The sequence below is a fragment of the Lepeophtheirus salmonis genome, chromosome 6 (genome assembly GCF_016086655.4).
Source record: "Lepeophtheirus salmonis chromosome 6, UVic_Lsal_1.4, whole genome shotgun sequence".
Lineage (NCBI taxonomy): Eukaryota > Metazoa > Arthropoda > Copepoda > Siphonostomatoida > Caligidae > Lepeophtheirus > Lepeophtheirus salmonis.
The window spans coordinates 32,592,225-32,614,486 of record NC_052136.2 but is presented as its reverse complement, the minus strand read 5'-3'; the positions used below and the strand labels follow the sequence as shown (position 1 = coordinate 32,614,486).

At 31.2% G+C, this 22,262-nt stretch overlaps 1 protein-coding gene across 1 annotated transcript in view; it reads right to left on the bottom strand.

The window, feature by feature from the left end:
* LOC121120139 (chaoptin-like) overlaps positions 1–22,262 on the bottom strand; it is a 111,047-nt gene that overhangs the window by 14,068 nt on the left and 74,717 nt on the right. Inside the window, 6 exon segments of the mRNA XM_040714980.2 lie at positions 3,316–3,917; positions 5,249–5,801; positions 6,296–6,435; positions 6,437–6,602; positions 15,054–15,895; positions 18,040–18,372. Of these exon segments, the coding sequence (XP_040570914.1) occupies positions 3,316–3,917; positions 5,249–5,801; positions 6,296–6,435; positions 6,437–6,602; positions 15,054–15,895; positions 18,040–18,372 (2,636 nt within the window).

The window sequence follows — 22,262 nt, the reverse complement described above, 5'->3', positions numbered from 1 at the left end:
AGTGCAATTTTTGCAATCCTCAAAGGGTTATTACGGATAATTTGTTTATAAAAATGACAATAATTCGTGGGAATCAAAATGTAATCCACACTTAATTTTGTGATAAATTGTATGTACTAGCTTGCTTTTGTTTGGGAGAGTCACAAATCTTATTTGGCTTAATACATTATTGAGATTTATAAAAAGAAGTTATAAAGTCTTAAGGACTGATAGAATCGGTCATAAATTGGGATCCCTATTTGTTACTGATAAAGAGTGGGATTTTAAACGGTTCCATGGTAAATAGACAATTACACAAATTTGAATTAGCCGATTGTCAAATTTTTTAATAGATTTTGAATGTTTAAGCAAGGATTACTTTTTACTTCGAATGAGTTCTCTTTTTTCCTCTGGGGTATTTAATGTCAAATATACACACTCCACAACACTCATGTAAAATATATATTTTATAATTTTTGGCCAGTGTCTTTATTTGTACTTAAAAACATCACGTGTAAAATTTATAGGCAGGGGAAACACAATGACCTAATCGGTGGTCCCTCAATATTTAGCTCTGGATTAAAAATGGTGCGCCTACATTTTGATTTTGCTAATTTTTTCAAGAATATCCCCTTAAACATATTAAAATGATATTCCAAAAATTAGAGTGGATTTCTCATGAAATCACCTTCATTCAGAGTTTTATGTAGAGGAGGTAACAAGATTATGGGGTGACCACAAATGTCAGATATAATTAGTTATTTGATTATTACTGTGTACGCTTGTTATGAAGCCTAATTTATTTGTTTATTTTTGCGGTTTCATCTCATATTTATGTATTCCAGAGTTCAGGGAATATCTAAAATCCATTTATCCTCTCAACCTCATTATTAAATGAACATAAAATCTTTAAAATGGCCTTCGCGAGATTGAAAAAGACTTAGAGTCAAGCCAAAACTATTTTTATAATTATAAGAAATGGCACATTTATACTTTAAATCGTAGTCTGTAGTTACATTCCTTGTAGTTTAATTCCCAGTAAATTCACCCCACACATTTAATTCCCATTTTGAATTGGGATATTTAGTGAGCAAGTTATTATTTTTGTGTAATTTTTTAAAGGGAGGCTGGGCAGTCGGTATTTACTAGGTATAACTATCCCTACTCCTTATAACCCATTTTTCTATTTCCGTCCTCTCCTCACAATTCAAATCTACGTAAGCAATAAACCAGTTCCTCGGGCCCCTCCCTGTACGGCGTTACACAACAACAAATAACTAGTTTAGAAACATAAGCATGTCATACCACAGCTATAAACCAAGTGGCTAAACGAAGACCACGTGCTCAATATTTGTACAAAGTAGTGTTCCTAACAACACTTTGTTTCCAATATGAGCGTTGACTATTATTTTATAACTAACTACGCAGTCTCCTTGAATTAACTACTTTAATTGAATTAACAGGGCCAAATTCTGCAAAAGGGAATAAAAAGTTACGTATGGCATAACAGAAGGAAAAATAATATAGTGACATCATCTGTGGTATCATTATATATATAAAAAAGGAAAAAAACATTAAGTAAGAGTCAATTCAGGCTAACAGACGCGTTTCGCCACTTTGTATCCTCACACAATTAAAAATGGACTCATTTTCACTACACTAGTTATAACCACATCAAAATCATTTTTTTGTCACATTCCTTACATTCTTGTATATTGTAGTTGATTTCGTATTCTATTCTTGTTATGCTAAAGACTCATAGTATACTTAAATATAAATTGTCAAGAACTGATATAAATTTATTTAACTGCAATTCCATTGTTGAACGAACAACTATACCTCATCTTTCTCTCTCTCTCTCTCTTTCCTCTGTCAATGACAGGATCCTTTTTGAGGAGAAAGAGGTTCATCATGACTGTTCGTTGAGTCTCACCCAACCTCTTTCTTCTTATGCATAAGGGAATGCATCTTTTATTTTATTTTACAATTGAAGTAGTTGAAAGGAATCAAAAGTTTTTATATATTTCTATTTTTACCCCAACAAAAACCCTTCTCGTTACAACTGACAACTCTGATTTATTAAAATGTGCATTTCCCCTCCTTTCTGTGAAGGGTCTGTTGTGAATCATTAAAAAGTCATCTCTATCTAAGGTGAGATGACATTTAAACAATCTTGAAGTAAAACTAATAATTTTTAAACAAATTGAGATAATTTGTCAAAAAATACAAATTTTATCACCACTCAATTTTGAGAAAAATAATTTTAGCTTGCTTTTGTGTTTACGACCACATATTTTTAACATAGAGCCAAGTATTTCATAGATATATATTGGTCAATTACGGGCTTTCTATTCAAATTTCTGGGATAAGTTGAGATACACAAGAGTATCAACGATAGTTAAAAGCCTTCATTTGGTTTATAAGACTTAATTTGGAATAATATTATCATACTGCATTAATTTGCCGCAAGATGACACCACTCTCGATCGTTTTGTAAAGAAACTACTATAACTTGGGATGAGAGCCAAGTATTTTACTTTACAGAATGAAGCATGGTGACTCAATTCTTTCCTTATGAGTAATGATGCTTCCTAATTTTTACAATAAGATGAGAAATTTATTTCAACAGTTGTGAATTTTGCTGTTTTTAAGTAGTAACTTTTAATGTTAGACTTTTAGGATAACACGTATATTTTACAATTTGGCCCACAGCCTCAATAAGTGTAAATGCTCCAGCTCAATTGTTGATTATTCGTTCAAAAATACTAATGTACATAAGCCACACTCGATTTTGATATATGTAATTTGGCTAGTTATAGGGTTAGTATTCAAAATTTTAAGATAAATTGAGATACTCAAGATTGTCAACTATAGTTAAGAACCTTCATTTGAGTGATAATACCTTATTTGGTACTCATATGGCTTAACAAAAAAATAAATGTATTAATTTCGAATTATTTCATTGTTAATTTTTTCTACTTTAAGTACAATTTGCAGTGTTTCCAAAGGATTAATTGGAATATTCTGTTTATATACAAATCAATGGGTTGGGTTAGAATACATCATCCGGATTTAATTTTTTAGAAAAACAATCAATATTTTTTAGTAATTAGAGTAATTTAGTATATAGAGTTGTAGAAAATCAATCAATTACATAGTTGTACGTCATAGCTCTAAAAACTTACAATTTCATTGTAGAAAATATTACACTTAATCTTAAGAAAAGTGAGGAGAGGACAATTACCCATTGGTCCCTTTGTTTCTGGTGCCTCTGCAGGACCAATAGCCTGTTTTTTATACTACTTTTTTGTATGCCACATTTGAATGATCACTTACCTGATATTCCTCTGGATGAATCCTTGAAATATCCAGCGACTCAAGTCGTGTCAGACCCACAAAGCTATCATTCAACACCTTTGAAATGGGATTCCCGCGAAGACTCAATTCATTTAGATGATGCATGTACTGCCAGGCAGAGCTGGGAGGAGAGGTGAGCTCATTATAGCTTAGATCTAGTTTGTTGACTTGACTCAAATTGGCAAGATTATTGAGAGGCACAAAGGTGAGCTGATTCCCAGAGACGTTGAGGTGTTTTAGCTTATGAAGTTGAAATTTGGGAAGGAGTGTGAGGGAGGCGTTGGCAATGTTTAGAGTTTCTAATGTGTTTTTCACTCCGTGAAAGAGATCCGCATTTAGGGTTTTGATTGGGTTTCTTCCAAGGTTGAGATATACCAAATTGGGGAGGCAGCAAAAGGCTTTGTCGTCAATGATACTTATCAAGTTCCTTGAGAGGTCCAGGGTGACGAGGAGATGGATTTGGGATAGTTGAGAGTCTGAAATGGTAGTGATTCTATTGGATGAGAGATCCAGGTGCTTGAGAGTGCTCTGTACAGGATTCAGAGCTTGAACGGGGATCTCGGTCAAATGGTTTTGACTCACTAAAAATGACAAATAAGAGTTGTTCATAAAAAATGGATGAATACTATCATTAGAGATGTGAAAATTGTCGAAATTATCCGGAGTCTAAATCAAAAAAATAAAGTTGATGTTGGTAAACAGTAATATATTAGTGTTCTTAATAATTATTTCTCCATATTTTGAAAATTCAAACGTATGAACAATTAATGAGTTATATAGAGTTGTAAATTTTAGCCTAATTTTTTGGATGCATCTTTTAAGCACTTTGGAAAAACCAAACTCTCAAAATTACTTTTTTACCTATGAATGCATATTTATGAAATATATTATGTGTGGATTGAACCATTCCGTTAGTTTGAGAAGAACAGTTATATCATTTTTTTTTAAATTAATTGAACGACTGGCAAGGATTTATTGCTTTCAAATCAAGATAAAGTATTTTAAAGTACTAATTCTTTGTATGTTGCTAATCAGATGAAAGCGTCGTGGTTCTGATCGTTTGAGTATCCAAAGTATTTCGTTCGGCAATAATTTGTTTTTCATCAAAATGAAAAATTATATTCGAGAATTATAATAATAATTATTAAATTATATTAACACTTTAGAAAAGGAACTTTAATGAAGCTTTAGAAATTCATCAAAATAACTTTAACATTCAAACTTCCAAAGTTCAGCAACATAACTCTCAAATTGAAACTTTTGAATTCCTTTACAAATAGAAAATGTTGTTAAAAAAGTCATTCTCAAATAGCTTTAGAAGTCAAAAAACGCCCTTTGAAGACTAAAACTTAACAAACATAATTTTTTCATTAAAATACAACAGAAGATTGATTGAACAGGTCACTCTAAAAATTGGACACCCTATTACACAAGGTAAAATAAAAATTTAGAAGGTGTTGACCTTTTTTGTGACCTTTTATATGATCTTAAAACTGAAATTTATAAATTTAAAATGTTATATAACTACAGCTTGAACCATAAAAAAGTTTTAATGATCACGACTTTCCCGAGTTTCTTCTCATTACTTTGAAAAGAGCCGGAAATTAATTTTTTTTTCTAGAGTGTTTAAAATATTATTTTGCATTCGAAATGTTGGGCTAAAATTTGGATTTGATTTTAACACCCCCTAATTTATACTTAGAAGTTTCATCGTGAATAATGAAAGAATCAGGATAGTAGCTTTGGAGAAAAAAAATATTGCCTTGCATTTTAGATCATATTTTTTAGAAGTTAAAGTGATCTCTGTCAACAGATATATCGTCTCACAAAGATAGCAACATATATATATATTTTAATTTACGCTCACGAGTATTTTTCACGGCTCTAACTTTTATTTAATTATCTATCTCACCTTTAAAGATTTCGAGAGAAGTTCTTTGAAAGAGTGTGGCAGGAAGAGAGTCCAACTCATTCAGACTCAGATCCAACATGTAGAGTCTCAAATGATTATTAAAAAGGGCTGAATGAATATCTTTAAGTCCATTACTCCTCAGACTCAACATTTGAAGTCGCTTGGAGGCAATGAACACCCGAGGATCCAATTCACAAATTTTATTATGACTCAAATCAAGGATACGTAATTGTCGAAGTCCAGAGATCCCATCCAAATACTCCAAAGAATTACAGCTTAAATTAAGGACTTTAAGACCATTTTGGAGTGAGTAAAAGTAACCGGGTCGGAGGGCCGTAAAGTTGTTGTAGCTCAAGTCAAGAGACGCGATATTGGAAGAGGAGGATGAGAGAGATGAACTAGATGAGGCTTCTGACCATGGAACCTCAGCTATGGATCCATTTTTTCGTAAATCATAGAGCTCTTGCCCTTCCTCTCCCAAATCATTGTGAGATACATCGATTCGAAGATTGGAAAGTGTTCCCAGAGAGTCAAAGGCTCGGAAATTGAGTGTCTAAATTTGGTAATAAAATAAATTCAAAATTTTATTTATATCGAAAATGCCATTCCTAAAACTAACGATACTATAAAAAAATCATCCCCTCAATTTAATACGCTATGTTCATTTTGTTTGTCATAGATAGGAATGATATTTCCGTACAGAAAAATTACATTTTATTATCTTTGTGTCCTTGTAAAAATCATTCATTCTTTTTATAACAATAAGTAAGAATGGTCACTTTTGGGTAAAAATTTAGAATTTTTACCCAAAAGTTCAAAAAAATTAATTTATAAGAAATCGAAAATCTTCAATTTTACCCGATTTTCAAAGAAGTAAACAACGTTTCTTGTTCTTAAAAATGGAAAAGGATTTCAATTTAGTAAAATATGAAAGTTCTGAACACATATTTAATACTAGAAAATTGAGTTAAACCAACTTACCCCCGTGCCAACTATCTCAAGCCCTCACTCCTACCTTCTACATTACTAATACTAAGTAAACCTCACCTTTAAATGATTATATGAGATATCCAAATTTTCTAGGGAATGAAGATTTTGAAAAGTTTCATCTTCTAGGCCCTCAATGGCATTCCCAGCCAAATTCAAATCAATCAGATCCGTCATTTCCACAAAGGATTTTCCATCAATTTTTTTTGATCAGATTATCACTCAGTAAAAGATGTTGAAGCTCAGCGAAGCGAAAAGTGTCATAGGGAACATGCTCTATTTGATTGAAATTTAAGTTGAGGACTTTAAGCCGAGGATTGGCTTGACTATGAAAGGTCCCTCTTTTAAAAGAGGAGATCTCATTGTCCTAAGGAAAAAGATGGGACAGATTATAAAAGCTTACATATTTATACAAATGTAGTCCGTCACCACAACAGCCAGTAATAAAGATTTATCACAAAATTGAGCCTGGATAACATTCGTTTTCTTCAACTAATCCATTATTGTTCATTACAACTAATAAATTATTCTAATGAATCCTTTGGAGGTGTTGTAAATTGCAATCAAAGTGACGAAAATTCATTGTTGCAATACAATAATTAGGTATTGATTGGTTTTGTTTGCAAGGGGTACATTGGGCAAAAATTAAGTATCTTACATCAAATAAAGGTTCTAAACTATATTGTTTTTAAGTTGACGCAGCACAAATATGATATATTTTTTCTGTGCAGGTCTCATTAGAGAGTTGATCAAACGTACATATAAAAGGAAAATAAAAGAAATAGAGTTGTAATAAAAATCATTTGTGACCTTATACAAATGATAAAAAAAAAGAGGTCGACCAAGTAAGAAAAAAAATCCTATCTATACCTAAATGTAATATCAATAATATTTTTTAATAGTTTGTACCCTCCTCCAAGAGGACAATATTATGAGGAAAAAAAAGGGATTTTTTTCCCTACTTTCATCATGTCATATTAAGCTATAATCATCCACGAACATATTAATGATATTCATTTCAAATAATGAATAAATATAATGATTGGAATCTGAATAACACGGGACTATTTTGAGTTGTAGAAAATATGATCTATAAAAAAAGTAGCTTCGGAATCATGACGTTTCATTAAATTAGCTGTGAGATTAAGGAAATAGCCACACACTCCGCTTATAACTTATATTCAGGGCTGGACAGACAAGCTGGCCTGTGGAAAAGTAAAAAAAAACAAAAACACCATAAGCCAGTGCAAGGTAACCTTTTGGCTACGTAATGTCGTGTCTAAAATACTACATTTACACAGCGAATTTTGAGTTCAACTCATGATTATTATTATCTTGTGTTAATGTCTCATACGTCCAATAGAAGTTGACCACAAATGTACAATGTGTGATTTTTAAGCAAAATATATTTTATATATTACAAATTTCAAAATATTGGACTTTCTGTGTCGTTCTAAAATGTTTTATTTAGCAATCTGTAAGTTTCAATACCAGAACCAACCAGTCTATTTAATATATTTGGTAAAGTGTTCTGTCTCCTTGTTGCGGATTGGACAAACGGTTTCTCTCGATTTTAAGATAATCAAATATTTCCGTATATATACTAAGTAACTACATAAGGAGTTTATATTTTGTGGTATTCTGGGGTGGTAAATATTTCACAGGGTAGTAAAAAAATGACTAGCCCTTTTGGCTAGTGGCTAATTTCAACGACCATCGAGCTTTATTTATAACAAATCCTTTGTGTTAAGTTTCGTCATTTATGAGCAAACGAACTCGTGGTTACACTTTATACATAAAGGTTTTCTCCTCGTGAATAATTATAACAACTTTGGAAAATAAAAAAAACATTGTCTATGTTGCCAAGATAAAAAAAACAAAGAAACAAAATATGCTAAGGAATTTATATGCATTATTTTAACTTCCTATCAAATCTTCAGTGTTACTCTGCGTCTTTTATGCACTACTGATACAAATTTCTTTCTTAGTATTTATTATTTACTAACGGGTTTCTGTCATTTAAATTTTTTTTATGGAACAATATAGCTCGATGGACCACGCACTCTGAAGAAATTATTGTCTGGAATCCAAAGTGTGTAGGTTTGCGTGTTGGTCGTTTCTACAAAAGTAAATATACTCAATGCATATGAACTTCAAAAACAATTTCTAGGTCTGATGGACTAATTGTAATACTCTAATGTTTTATTAAACTTAATCCGTGCAACTCCATCTGAGCAATTAATGGAACATAAAATTTATATTTATATATATTTTATGTTTTTGAGAATAAGAAAAATCCGTGTTATATGAAATTCATCCAACTCTGAGTTGTTAGGTCTTACAGATGAAGAACTTGGCATTTAGATGAATTTTTGATCAGCAATATCTCGTGTACAAAAGCAATGTAGCAAACAATACTTATGTTAAATTTATTGTTATATTTTTGTGATGAAAAAAAAAAAAAAAATGACCATAGTTTTTTTTAAGTCTTTGATTATTTTGAATTTTGAATCGTAATATAGTTAATATTCAAATCCCTATCCCTTCGCTCACACCTATTTATTTTTATTTCAACTATTTTTTTCGAGTTGATTCTTGTATGATCTAAAGTAGCTAATTATACGTATTATGAACTAAAAAAGGGCGTGAGTCTCAGGTAATAGCGAGCAAGGATCACTATACTTAGAGATAGGATTTTTGTAAATTTTTGAATCTCGTCATTTCATTACTGTAAAATTGATATTATCAGAAAGTTATCGGTTTTTTTTGGGATTTCCAAAAGAAACAGAGGAGTGTCATCTGAAACCAAGGCTTTACATTTTGATTGACTATACTCTAACGCCTTAATAGCTAACAGAGTAACAAATAATGATGTGTTGCGTCCTCAGGAGCTGAAATGAATTGTTATTTCTGCAATAGCTAGATATACTGTTCTTTCAATTAAAGTTCCGTCTATTGGGAATAATTCGTGGACTTTGACTGGAGAAGTAATTAAGTACCTTCCGTCAACTTCAAGATACCATTTAAAGGCTTTAAAAAAAGATTTTACGACAAGTCTAAAATTTAAATTTTTAGACTTGTCGTAAATATTCTTAGTATTTACATAAATTATCTTTGTTTGGTTGTGAATGTCTCTTTTTTAAAAATCTCCGACAGTATTCATTTTACCAGTTTTACGTTGTTATTTTTTTATAAATTTTAGTAACATTGCATTGTAATCTTACTCTGAAGCATTAATTTTAAAGTAAAATGTTTATTTATGTATATATTTTACGTAACTGCTTTGGTATTTAAGTAAACGGGGAAAAAAAATATGAGAACCTTCAATATTTATTCAGCAACCTTTTTAATTGAATGCTTGTATAATAAGTTGAGCAAAAAAATTTCAGTCCATGTATTAGATCAAATACTTACGGACATTCCCCCTTATGCAAAATTATACAATTTTATTATATGAATATATAGGCATAATATGAAAAAACTCATATACAACTACTTAACTTTAATGTTTATCTCATCTTTAAATAAAATTTCCTGGGAAATGAGAAACCCTTACTACACAAATATATTTGTATATGATTTTTGGAGAGTTCAAGATTACTTCATAGGTAAGCCAATTTTGTATTATGTAATGAGACTGGAAGCACTGGTTTCAAAATCAAATTAGTATAGTGCCGTTTTAAATGCGTGAGTTCTCTAGTAACACTATAATATGATAATGTTTTATAATTGCAAAAGGTTACTATTCTGGAAGAGAGAGGATATAAGTATAAAGTAACCACTGGTGCAAGAACAACGAAAAGTAACATTGATAATCTGTTATAGAGTTATACGTGTAAGTCCTTGTTAGACTTGGCCTAGAAATTAGTTCGACATTAGAGTAATTCCTACTTATATTATTGCTGGACACGGAGTGGGGTTTGTGTATTTCATTTTTATTATAGCTGATCGCAGCTTATTTAATGCAACCTCATGGCTAACCTGTTTTTCTCCCAACCATTCTTCAAACTGTCTGACCACCAGGGGTGTTGTATACTTTCATCATTACGGGGGAGTTGGGGGTGAGGGGACTGTAGCCCTAAAAATGATCAACACCGTTATGTAATTACTGAAATAAATAGGTTTATTTTATATATATACTAGCAGAGTGTGCCGTTGTTGCAGGGCGGAATAGAAGAGAATAGAAACAAAGAATGAAGGTAGAAGAAAGGAAACAGAGAAAGGAATGTAGAAAGAGACAGAAGGAGAAGAGAAGAGGGGAGAGACAGAGAGAAGGAGAAAGATATAGAAAGAGGAAAGGGAAAAGAGGTTTCATTTCTTAATGACCTTGGAGGCCAATAATATTTCAATGGAACATGCTTAGTTATTTTGTACGTCTACTGGCTTAATTTCAGACTGATCTGTTCAACCATTTTAGATTCTATGTGTGATAACATCAAAGGGGTTAGCGACGCCAATGGAGACTACGTTATTTTTTTCTTATTTTAGTATACCGGCAAATCATATTATTTTTGTCACTAACTATAGTACCGGCACACCAAACAATACCTCAGGACCAACGGATTTTTGTCCTTTTTACCGTCTTTCTCTTTTTGGAGAAGGAAATGTTGCAAGGTACAATCAATATACCCACGTGTATAATAGTAGAAAAAAAAAATCTTAAATCTAATTGTATTTATTTATTTTACTTTATCCATTCACAAAATTTAATTTAACTTTTACATTCTTTATTTACTATTCATTTCCTATAATTTGAATTAAATTTTATTGTATTTCCCGTGTCCTACTACTAATTAGAAAAGAAACTGAGGATCTTTTCATGCTATGTTGGAGAAAATAAATACAATATACATAGTGGGTAAACATAGAAACAATCTTGAACAAAAAATTCAAGAAAAGAAGAAAACCCCTATATATTATTTGACATCATGTAAATATATATATTTGGCCCATCATAAACATATTTCAGTCAATACATACTATTTTTCAAGTTCCTGTACTAATTTGAAAAACCCACGAATGCTAACTATAATTTAAAACCTTTATATTATTTATGAGAATTAGATTGGCTTGAAAATGACCCTTTCAAATAAAATCTATTCATTTCTTATTATTTTATCCTACCACTCAATTTTGGTTACTTTAAGTGCAATTTTTGGGTCCTTTAAAATGTTGATAAAAGTAATTTGTTGTTAGAAAATGGTGATACTTCATTGAAGAATAAAATGTAATCTACTCTCAATTTTGAAAAGATCGTTCTACTTTGCTTTTGTTTTGACGAGTCACAGATCTTATTTAGTTTAATAAACCATCGACATTTTTAGGAAAGTTCTTGCGTCTTAAGGAATGATAGGATCGATCCTAAGACTAGACCGGACCGAATATATTGGAACTCACATATCACTATTTGTAACAGCTAAATAACAATAAAGAGGGACATTTTTAAACAGTAGTAAATCATAGTAAATTTAGAAGGATACAAATCTGAGTCAATTATAGGGCTTCTGTGTAAATTTCTGGGATTAATAAAGATATCCCAGAATGTTAGCTATAATTTAAAAGCTTCCTTTGATATGTCTTTTCAGATAAAATCCTTACATTTCTCAATATTTTAGAGTAACAATCAATTTAGGCTACTTTTTATACAATTAAAAGCGAGCCCAAAGGTTTAATAATAAGTATATTTTGGACATGTTTTACCCCTACTTATGTAAAACATGTTGCTAAAGTTTCATATTCATAAGAGTTGGGCAATTTTTTATTTATTTTGAAATAAATTAATTTCATATTTATTATGGGCGTCCAATTGGTAAAAATTGTAGTTAATTTGTTTGGAACACTCATTTCTGTCAAAAAATATTCATTTTTATTTATGCATTCCATTTTGTTGGGCGTGGTGAGGCAATCATATGATTATATTTTACATGAATATCTACATATGATATTTTTAATTTACTTCTCTCAATTTTGTAAATAATAGAACTGTGGCCTTGTTGCTTGGTAGATGGAGTACCAATGCTCATCAGCTGAAGCCTTGAGAGTGTCCAAATTCGGCGCGCCTGCCAGGAAGGAACTGACCTCGACATGTGGTCAGAAGGAAAAATTGAGAGTGTTGGTATCTGCAAGGTATTGTGGCTACATTGTTTTTTCCAAGTTGGGTTGATGATTATTACTTCATGGGAATGAGATTTACCTCGTTTAAAAATTACATTACTTGGATCCTTTTAAGGTCATGAATGGGAATATAGAAAATTGATAAGTAAATTTCATTCAAATGATTAATTAGAGGTTGAAATAGATGCATAATTTAATTTGCAAACTATTGTTTATCGAAATTCAGGATCATTCGCCAAAGAATACAAACATAATAACAAATCAATTTTGAAAAAAAATTAAAATAATTGTAGCTTGTTTTGTGTTGACGGATCACATATATGTATATATATAAAAACAAAAAACAGAAAGTGTTTCTGTATTTGACAATAAAGTTCCATTGGCAATATTACATAGATTTTGGGAGGATATTTGTTTAAAAGTCAGTATAAATTGACTAAAGGGTCATTAAAAATTAATAGACTCTTGACATATTTTATGGATTTGCCGTCGTTTTTTAATGTGTTATGTCAACACTACGGGAATTAGATGCAGTGCGTCTTCATATGAAAAAAGCTATTCTCATAAAATGTAATGCCTTTAAAGTCTAAAACCTACACCATAGCCATTAATTGAATAAGTTATTCGTTAAATGACTGATATATGAATATGTATGTATAAATATTTGGATATTTCATGTAATATAATATGTGTTACGCATACAATATTATATTAGGGTGAGGCTAGTGTCTCGAATTTGTCAAAAAAAAACAAAAACTGAATCTTTTTTCAATATTTTTTATGAACCAAATGCATAAAAACTACTGTTGAGGTTTAACTCTGAAAATCCTTGACGGGTTTGAGTCCCGTATGATTTTTTTGTGGACTGAACTAACTTTGTTCGATATAAACCGGTCTCAAAAAAGCGTTGGTCTAGATAGGTCCTGAAGAAAAAGTCGGTCCAAATTGGTCTAACAAAAAAACGCTTTGGATTACTCTCTTATTTGTGTTTTAAAATGATAAAGATTGACACATTAACGGCATATGAAGTTGAATGTGTTGAGTAAATCATATTTGTGCAGCTCATAAATGAGGATGCAAAATGTCATGTTGAAGTTTCAATTAATGTAAAATATTATTATGGGGAGTTAACTTAAAACAAATAATCATAAAATAAATACCTAGTCTGTAAATATACTTATATTGACTTCATATGAGTATTTTATATTGGTGGATTTAAATTTGTTTTACTCCATCAATCTCATAAAAACCTCACCCTAACGTACATATTTTTATATATATAAACCTATTTAATTTTTCAAATGTGAGATGAAAGAACTTTTGGATTTGACAGCTTTTTAATATCGTTTCCATTGCTTTTACTGAAATTATTGATTCCACGCATTGATATATATATAAGTTCAATAAATACCTAAATATACTAAACACACTACACTCAATTTTATTAGTTTTGTATTACATCGAGGGAAAAAGTTTGAGAGAGATTCTCCTTGTCTCCTTAAGAACACACTAATAGAAATCCTACAAAATTTATATTGAACATATTCTGTGTTTATTTACATATTATTTGGTAAGTTAACACAAAAATAGTCTTGAACACGAATCAGGAAGAAAAAAAAAACGTACGATTATTTTTGTAAATCATTTCTAAATTAGACTGTCGAATTTTCGGATTAATATAACTTCTCCCCCTTAAAAAAGAATATTTTTTGATTGAAACTATCAAAAAGCCGACTTCGAAAATGTTTAAAACGTTACAAGATATTTCTAGGGCATTTAAATTGCGGAAAACATGAAATTTTTGGTTCAAAATGAGCTAATTTTTGCAGTTTCCCTATTTTATCAAAAATGACATAGCTAAATGCAGTATGGTTTGAAATGATAGTGATTGGCAAATAGTATTATCCGCTGTTATGTTTAAAAAAACCATACGTAAAACAAATGTGGGCACGCCGACAATCGGAAGAATTTCAGGGAGAATAGCAACAAAGCTGCCGTTACATTTAATTAAATAAGCTGCGAGTAGTTAAGAGATTAAAGAAATGAATACAAATTCCACTCTACCATAGCAATGATATAGGTAGGAGTTACTTTCATATTGATTCTCAATTTTATTTTAAGTAATTATTAAACATATGCTGTACGTTGTTTTTGTCTGATAAACCAAATACTAAAAAATATAAAAACTACAATTTTTTACTTATGACATATTTGAGACAGTACAAGAGGCCTAAAAAGGATGTATTTCGATAGAATAATCTCAATTTTTTAAATGATCTTCCTTACTTTCTCGAAAATGGCATGAGAGGCCTCAAAATTTACTAAAGTTTATTATCGTCTTTGTATTCAAATTTATGGAATGATTTGAGATACCCAAGAATATTAACTATATATTACAATTTTCATTAGATTTGTGAGACATAATTTGGCAACGATCTACCCCTTTTTAATAAAATATTTCTATGTGCGATTCCTCCATTGTACATTTTTGATACTAAAGTGCTATTAGCTGCGCCTGTAAAGGGTTAAAAATAATAATTTGTTTAAATAAATTGATGATCATTAACTTCCAAGAATAGAAATGTACATAATTGAGACTCAATTTTGAGAAATATCATTTTAGGTTGCTTTTGAGTTGACAGACTATATATGCAAAACATATTATATGTTTCTTGATTAATAAACAACTAGGATAACAACTTACTTGAAGCAATAGGTGAGTTAATTTCGACATTTTATGGAAGGAGTCCAAAGGAAGGTTCCGTATGTGATTATTACTCAAATCCAGGATTTTGAGTTCACTCATTTCTGAAAAGGCAGAATTAGGCAAGGATGTAAAGTAGAGAGCATTGGAGATCCGTAGCTTTTGAAGAGAGGAGCCCATTCCATGAAAGGCCTCTTCTGATATACTATTAATTTTGTTGTCTGATAAATCAAGGAAGGAAACACTTGTAACGTGACTAAATGCATCTTTTGAAATGGACTTAAGGCCAGAGCTTCGTAGATCAAGGATCTCTAGGCCTGGTACAAAGGCCTCAAATGTCTCACTCTTTAAATCTCCAGACTTTTCATCACCAATTCTACTCATTCCCAAAACTCTCAATGTCTGCACAAGTCCATATTCTTCTAGTGGAGTAAAGCCATTGTCTGGCCCAATCAAATCCAAATCCACAACATTGAATCGACATCCACTTGCATTTGGACTAAAACTAACCAAATGGTTTTCACTTAGAACCAATTTTCTTAAATAGTCGTGGTCCTCAAATATATCATCTGGGATCTCCTTTAGACTGTTGGCACTTAAATCCAGAACTTCTAGGCTCTTTTCAAGGCCTTTAAAAGCCTTTGGTAATAATTCCTCCAGGGAGGCATCACGGAGGAAGAGGTATTTAATCTTTATGTTGGAAAATGTATCTTCTTCTATAGAGCCAATTGGATTTCCCTGGAGACGTGTATAATTAATGGATTCAAAGTTTTCAAAAGATCCAGCTTTGAGGGGTCCCAGATAGTTGTAGTCCAAATTCAGCTCATCCAGTTTCAAAGAACCTTAATTAAATATCCATTAATGTATTTGCATTTAATATATTTATATATACCTAGGTATACATGTTGTGTAAAAGTTGCAATTTCTTTGTCTTAAAATCCCATATTGAATTACAACATCAGTGATTTTAATTATCATCATAAATAATAATATCCTAAAATTATCCTATACATCACGGCGTTACCTTCCTAACACAAAAAAATAGACTGTATTTTATTGTCAAATGTCGTCATTTTTGCTTCTTTTCCACAATTCAATGTTCTGAACATGGATTGGTTGAATTATAATTAGCCCTTGTGTAACTGTATTTACTTCCCAAGAAGGATTGAATAATCATTTCATAGTTGAAAAGATTGGGTCCTGAATTGGCTAAATACCAAAGAATTTTAGGCCTTTTCCCCTTGTACTTATGTATCTTTTTGTATGAAAAATTGCATGGTATAATAATGGTAACGTCGTGAAATATAATGTGCCCTCTATTTTTTGCCTTCCTTTGTAACATACATAGGACTATTTTTTTCTAAGTCCTATATAATAAGAATAGAGTAGAAGAAAATAAAACAGTTTTCTAACGACGTTACTGAGGTAAGAAATTGAGAATATATATATATTGAAAATCAAATCGGGGAGAATATTAACAAGAAGTGCAAAAAATAATATTTTCTTTTAGTTAGATATAAAACATTTAAACCAATTTTTATGGTAATAATACTAAAAAATGTATTTCCATTTTTCCAGCACGTTACCCCAGTGACGTCATTGTATAGTCACCCAGCTAGTAATTATTGTTCTCTTCTATTCTGCTCAGACCTTATTATTAACAATGCCATTTTTGTAGATAAAAAAAAAGTTTAGAAATTCAAAAGGAGAAGCGGTTTTCCTTTTTCTTCCTTTTTCGTTCATTAGTTAATAAGTCCTGCTGCAGTTATTTTATCCCCCAAAGTCATACTACAGTCAGCTGGTAGTAACAAGGGCTTTCATTAAGTAATACCAAGGCTAATAGAAATCAAAGGATTGACCATCATGTAATCGGGCTTACTAGAATTTTCAATGTGATGTATTGTACCGACTGCTGGGTAAGATAGGCAAATGTTGAAAAACAAACAAACACAAGCAACCACTCATAGTCTAACACGTCACTATTTCTAAAATTGTCAATTTAATGTATCGTACCCACTGCTGGGCAAGAAAACAGATTTTGACAAAACACGCAGCCACTCATCTACCATGAAGTCAAGCATCAGTCGTACACGCGTTATGGTATAACCTTGTAAATATATCTATTAACCTTGAGTAATCACACAAGTTTTGCTCACGCCTTTTCCTCGCACTCATTTAAAAAAAAATAAAAATGACATCTTTACATATTATAGTCACCTTGTTATGAATATAGGATCCCATATTCGGATCCATATCAAGGAGGGGTTTTACAAAAATTTCTAGGGAAGTCAAGGCTATGACTAGAATTTGGGGTTGTTTGTGATAACATAATTATTTAAATTACAGTTGAAACTTTATAATTAGCTATATTTTTTTAGACAATATTGTTTTAGAAAAGACAATTTTCTTAACAATTTAGTCACAAGTCTCGTACACATTTATAAATAAACGATTATTATTCACAATAAGATAGAACATGGTCACAATTTTGTAGCTCAAAAAGAGATCTGGCTGAAAGTTGGCGTGTGTACTTCCAAGAGATGCTACTAACTTAACATAACTTAAATGAATACGCACTACTTGTGCGTATTCATTTTTATTTACTTCTCTATTAATAGTAAAAGAAAACAAAATAGCCATCAAAGCTCAATGGACAACGCGCACAGGATAAATTATTCTCCTGAACTCAATGTGGGTAGGTTTGCACCACAGTGATTCCTAGAGAATACTTAATGTATGTACATGGACTTCAAAGAACATTCCTAGATCAGATGGAGTAATTTTATTAATAAAATATCTACTTATACTTAATCAGTGCAACTCGATCTGACCATTCGAAGGAAATTAATAAAAAATAGCCTGTAGTTGGTCTAAGAAAAGGAAGGAGGAAAACAGTAAGAATTTCTTGAAAATCTTCATTTAAAATGGTACATTTCATCTTTTTTTATTAGAACCTCTACACAACATATATTCTCGAATATAATACCTTCGAAAAATTCATCTTGTATCTCCTCAATGCGATTCTTTGAGAGATCCAGGATTCGGAGACTCTTGATATGATTCAAGGATACAAATGGTATTTTACCCAGTAAATTTCCAGAGAGATAAATCTCGGCAAGTAAAGGAACACCATTTTGAAAGGCCATGGAATGAATTTGTATGATGTTATTTCGACTCAGATCCAGAGATACAAGCCTTTGTAGATCCCAGAAAATACCTTCTGGAACAGAAGTAAGACAGTTTCCAGAAAGATCCAGTGTCTTTAAACTATTGGTTAGAGATTTCAAGTCCTCTCTGAGTAGTTCGGATATGTTGTTATCTGAAAGGAAGATGATTGGTTAAGTTATGATATAGTTTACAAAAAAAAAATATATATATATATATCTGTCTATTTCAATGGAGGGATGATGTAAATATTGAGTAACATGGTGAAAATTAAAAAAGATATGCTATATGTCCCTCTATAAACTGAAAGGATGAATAGAGTTTTGACTCATCAAAAGCCAAAATAAAGTCTTGCAACACACATTCAAATACAATCTTTAGAAAATTTACTGACTACATATAATTTCTAAATAAATTTAATCAATAAAACACATCGAAAAAAGAATTCTAAATTCAATTCTAAGATTACTTAAGGAGTGGACCAAGAATCTGTAAATAGTTTCTTCGTATAAAATCCTGTAATACGAATGGGAATCAATATGTCTTTTTGGGCAAAGTGGCCATTTGTCAAAGATACCATTTGGCAAAGCAGTTATTTTGGCTATGTGGCTTTCGACAATTAGTTTGTGCACAGGTATAAGGTAAAATGATAGTATGTTGTATCATAAAAAGTGATATTTTGCGTGAGGACAAAAGATTTCACGAGTACTATTAATCTACTTAAGCTATCTGGCGTATTTCCACACTTTTTTAAAAAGATTTAGGAAAGCCTTCTGTAAATTTTAGCACTCTAAGCTAAATAATTATATGATGTTTTTGGCGACAGCTACTCCAGATATAAAGAGGATTGAATTTACAGTAGAGAAACGATGTTGGGCCGAGAAGATTTAATTTAGTAGACAGCAATGAATATTTCAAATTGGGAGGAGTTAAATGTGACTGGCGTCCCAGTTGTAGAGAAGATTCGTGTAAGGCTCTACGGGAGACTGATAACCTTAAATCTCAGCCGCTGAAGTGGCTGAGTGACACCACTAAAACTACATTGGGAATGAAATATGGCTACTATTAAGCCAGGAAGTGTTTGTCGGGATGTGATCTATTTTTGGGACATAATCCTGTACTGTTTCTTGTTTTTTCATGAAAATCAAAACCCAAGGGAGTATGTATCATAGACTCATTCTTAAATGTAGTCAGGTATACAATTTGAATGAATTAGGTATAATATCAAGCCTTCACATACATAAATAAGATGTAGACCATAAACGTCACGTGAATTCTTTTATTTATTTATCACTATTTAAAAAAAAAAAAAAAACTCTTTAAATTCATAAATTTTCATATTTTTTTTCTTCTTCTTCCACAAAAGTTTTTCCCCTCAAGAGATAATGAATAAAGAATCATTACTATATACTTGGGACTACATCTCGGGATCCCGGGATGATTTATCGGGGGAAATCCTTTTGAAATCCAACATTTAATTATTTAATAATATAGGGTTCGACAACATCACATCCTTTTTTCAAAAGACAATAAAACATTTTTTATGGCTTATAAAATTTCAATTTTTGCTTCATAATCTACGTTTAAAGTTGTGTTATAAATAGTTTTGAAAATCACATCAGATACGTAACGTCCCCATTATTGAATAAACCAAACTTTGATATTTTAATACTCATTGATTTTTTCATATTTTTGTTTTTCTTTAAATAAATTTTCATTGAAAGGTTTTAGAGGGACCGTTGATTTGTGCAGAAATATCTTATTTTATAAATGTGAGTGATTAGATAATTAGATATTTGCAAGGATCTTAAAAATGTTCTTTTTCCGTAATAAATCCGGCTCCAATTATGCGATTTAGAAAAACTGCAAACATTGGATCTCATACTACTAATTTTAGCTCTTTAATATAATTATTATCCGTGGAGTTATTTGCATTCAAAAAATTTCAAACGATTAAAATAAATTAAAAATATATTTATTTTGTAGATTAAAAATTGAAGCAATAAACTGATTTTCATAAATAATACCAATACAAAATGACAAGAGTTAATTGCAATTAGTTTAATTTCATAAAATATTATGGAGAAACTTTTTGGCAATATTTACTTTAACAGCAAACGCACGTTCCTCGCTAATCCAACGCATGATAACGACTGACTGGAATACCTAAAAAAAAACTTCAGCATATTGCCTCTGGAATGAAACCCTCAACGTTACTTCTTCAGTCTGATTGCCTTTCATTGTTACCAAAAAGAAACTATATTGCCCCCCTGTGTAAGTTATAACTATCATAAAACTCAGAAATACATAAATTTTATAGTCTTTGTTATTGGATTTAACTAATTATGCGTCGAACATTTTGGCAGCCGGTAATTTTTCCAAATACAATTTAGCCTCCAGTAATTTCGTATCATCAGATTCTTAGACAAAATACAAAATTATTGAGATGTCCCATAAATACAAAGGGCGTGCAGCCATTATTAGGTGCCGCTGTACCGCGTACAGGACCAAGGACGTCAATGACTATAGATAATGGTATTATAGAACATAAATTGATGTAAACAGATCTGTTATATTGCTAGAATTTTAACTGGTGCAGTTTGTCTAATTGTAATTAGATTTATTCGAAAAAATAGAACAAAAACAAAAATATATTTTTAAGATCTTTATATTTTAGCCAACGGAAATGTGGTCTCCTAGCTAGCTGGAATAAGAGCCCTTTGGACTATTATGTTAGCGGCGGCGTCTTGAAGAGAGAGTCCAGTAAACGTGCACAAAAGCCCTTGGAGGATTTCATTCTGCAGGCAGTGGACAACATGGACAAGGAGTTCTTCATCAAGGCCTATAATAGGTTCATGGCCAGGTTGGAGAATGTGGTTGAAGCTGGAGGTGGTTGGTTTGAGTGATTGACTTCACTATGGACCCGACTATGTAAGAAAAAAGTCTTGTGAATGTCTGAATTAATTTTGGGAAATAAATTGTAATGCACATTATCCTTAAATTATCCGGATTTAAAATCCCTGCCCTATATATTTTTATTAAATAATATATTCATTTTTGGAGTTTTATTATTTTGCCGAAAGATGACGCCACTCTCTGCCGCGTTATTTTACAAAATAATATAATTAAATAACGCTCATGCCCCATGGATGATTTTTTTTTACATTCCTTCAAGCCTTGACTAAGATCTTACCTATGAATAAAAATCCATTTATAGTCAATAAGTCCTTCGAAATATACACATATTCCCGGATATGTGACTCCTCATAAACACTTCTCCCTCTAAATCTCTAAATTTCCTCACAATTTTTATTTTATGCATATCTATAGCTTAGGTACAACAGTAAGGTAAAATTTGAACCAGTAATAAAAACAAAACAAAAAAAATGTCTTGTTCCAAAATTTCTGAGAGGTGAAGATATTTGACGTCGAATTACAGATAAGGTGGATTATTTACTAACGAGATCTCGATGTTTATCGGCATTTTGAAATTTAACCTTTTCCCCCCCGGTATCCCGGGAAATAAGAAACCCTACTAAGTACTCGTAGAATGTACTAACTTAGATCATTAAAATAATTTGAACATTTGTTTGATCTTTAAAAAATAAACAAAGTGAATGTCAACATATTTACGTATCTGCTATGAGTATGTACAACTTCTTATGGATGTGGAGATTTTGAGTAGATTAGTAAGGCTGAAAGACATGGTGCTGGTAATTATAATTGTTTTACATATGCATGACAAAAGATAACAACAGACCCTTACATAAATCTAAGTTGTTATCATAAAGGAAAGCAGCTTTATGATATATGAAGGTTAGACTCATTCAAAATTACTGCCACAATGGAATCTTTGACTCAATTTCGATTCTTAATAATGGTTCGACAAATAAAGGAAATATAAATACGTTAGAATTTTCCTCTTAACAATCCATATTATAACGTCACAACTAAATCATTTGTTTTTTATAAAGGCAGAGGCGGGAAAATTCCTTTTACTGGAAATTCAAGTAGAATCTCAAGTCAATGAATATTTCATAAAGC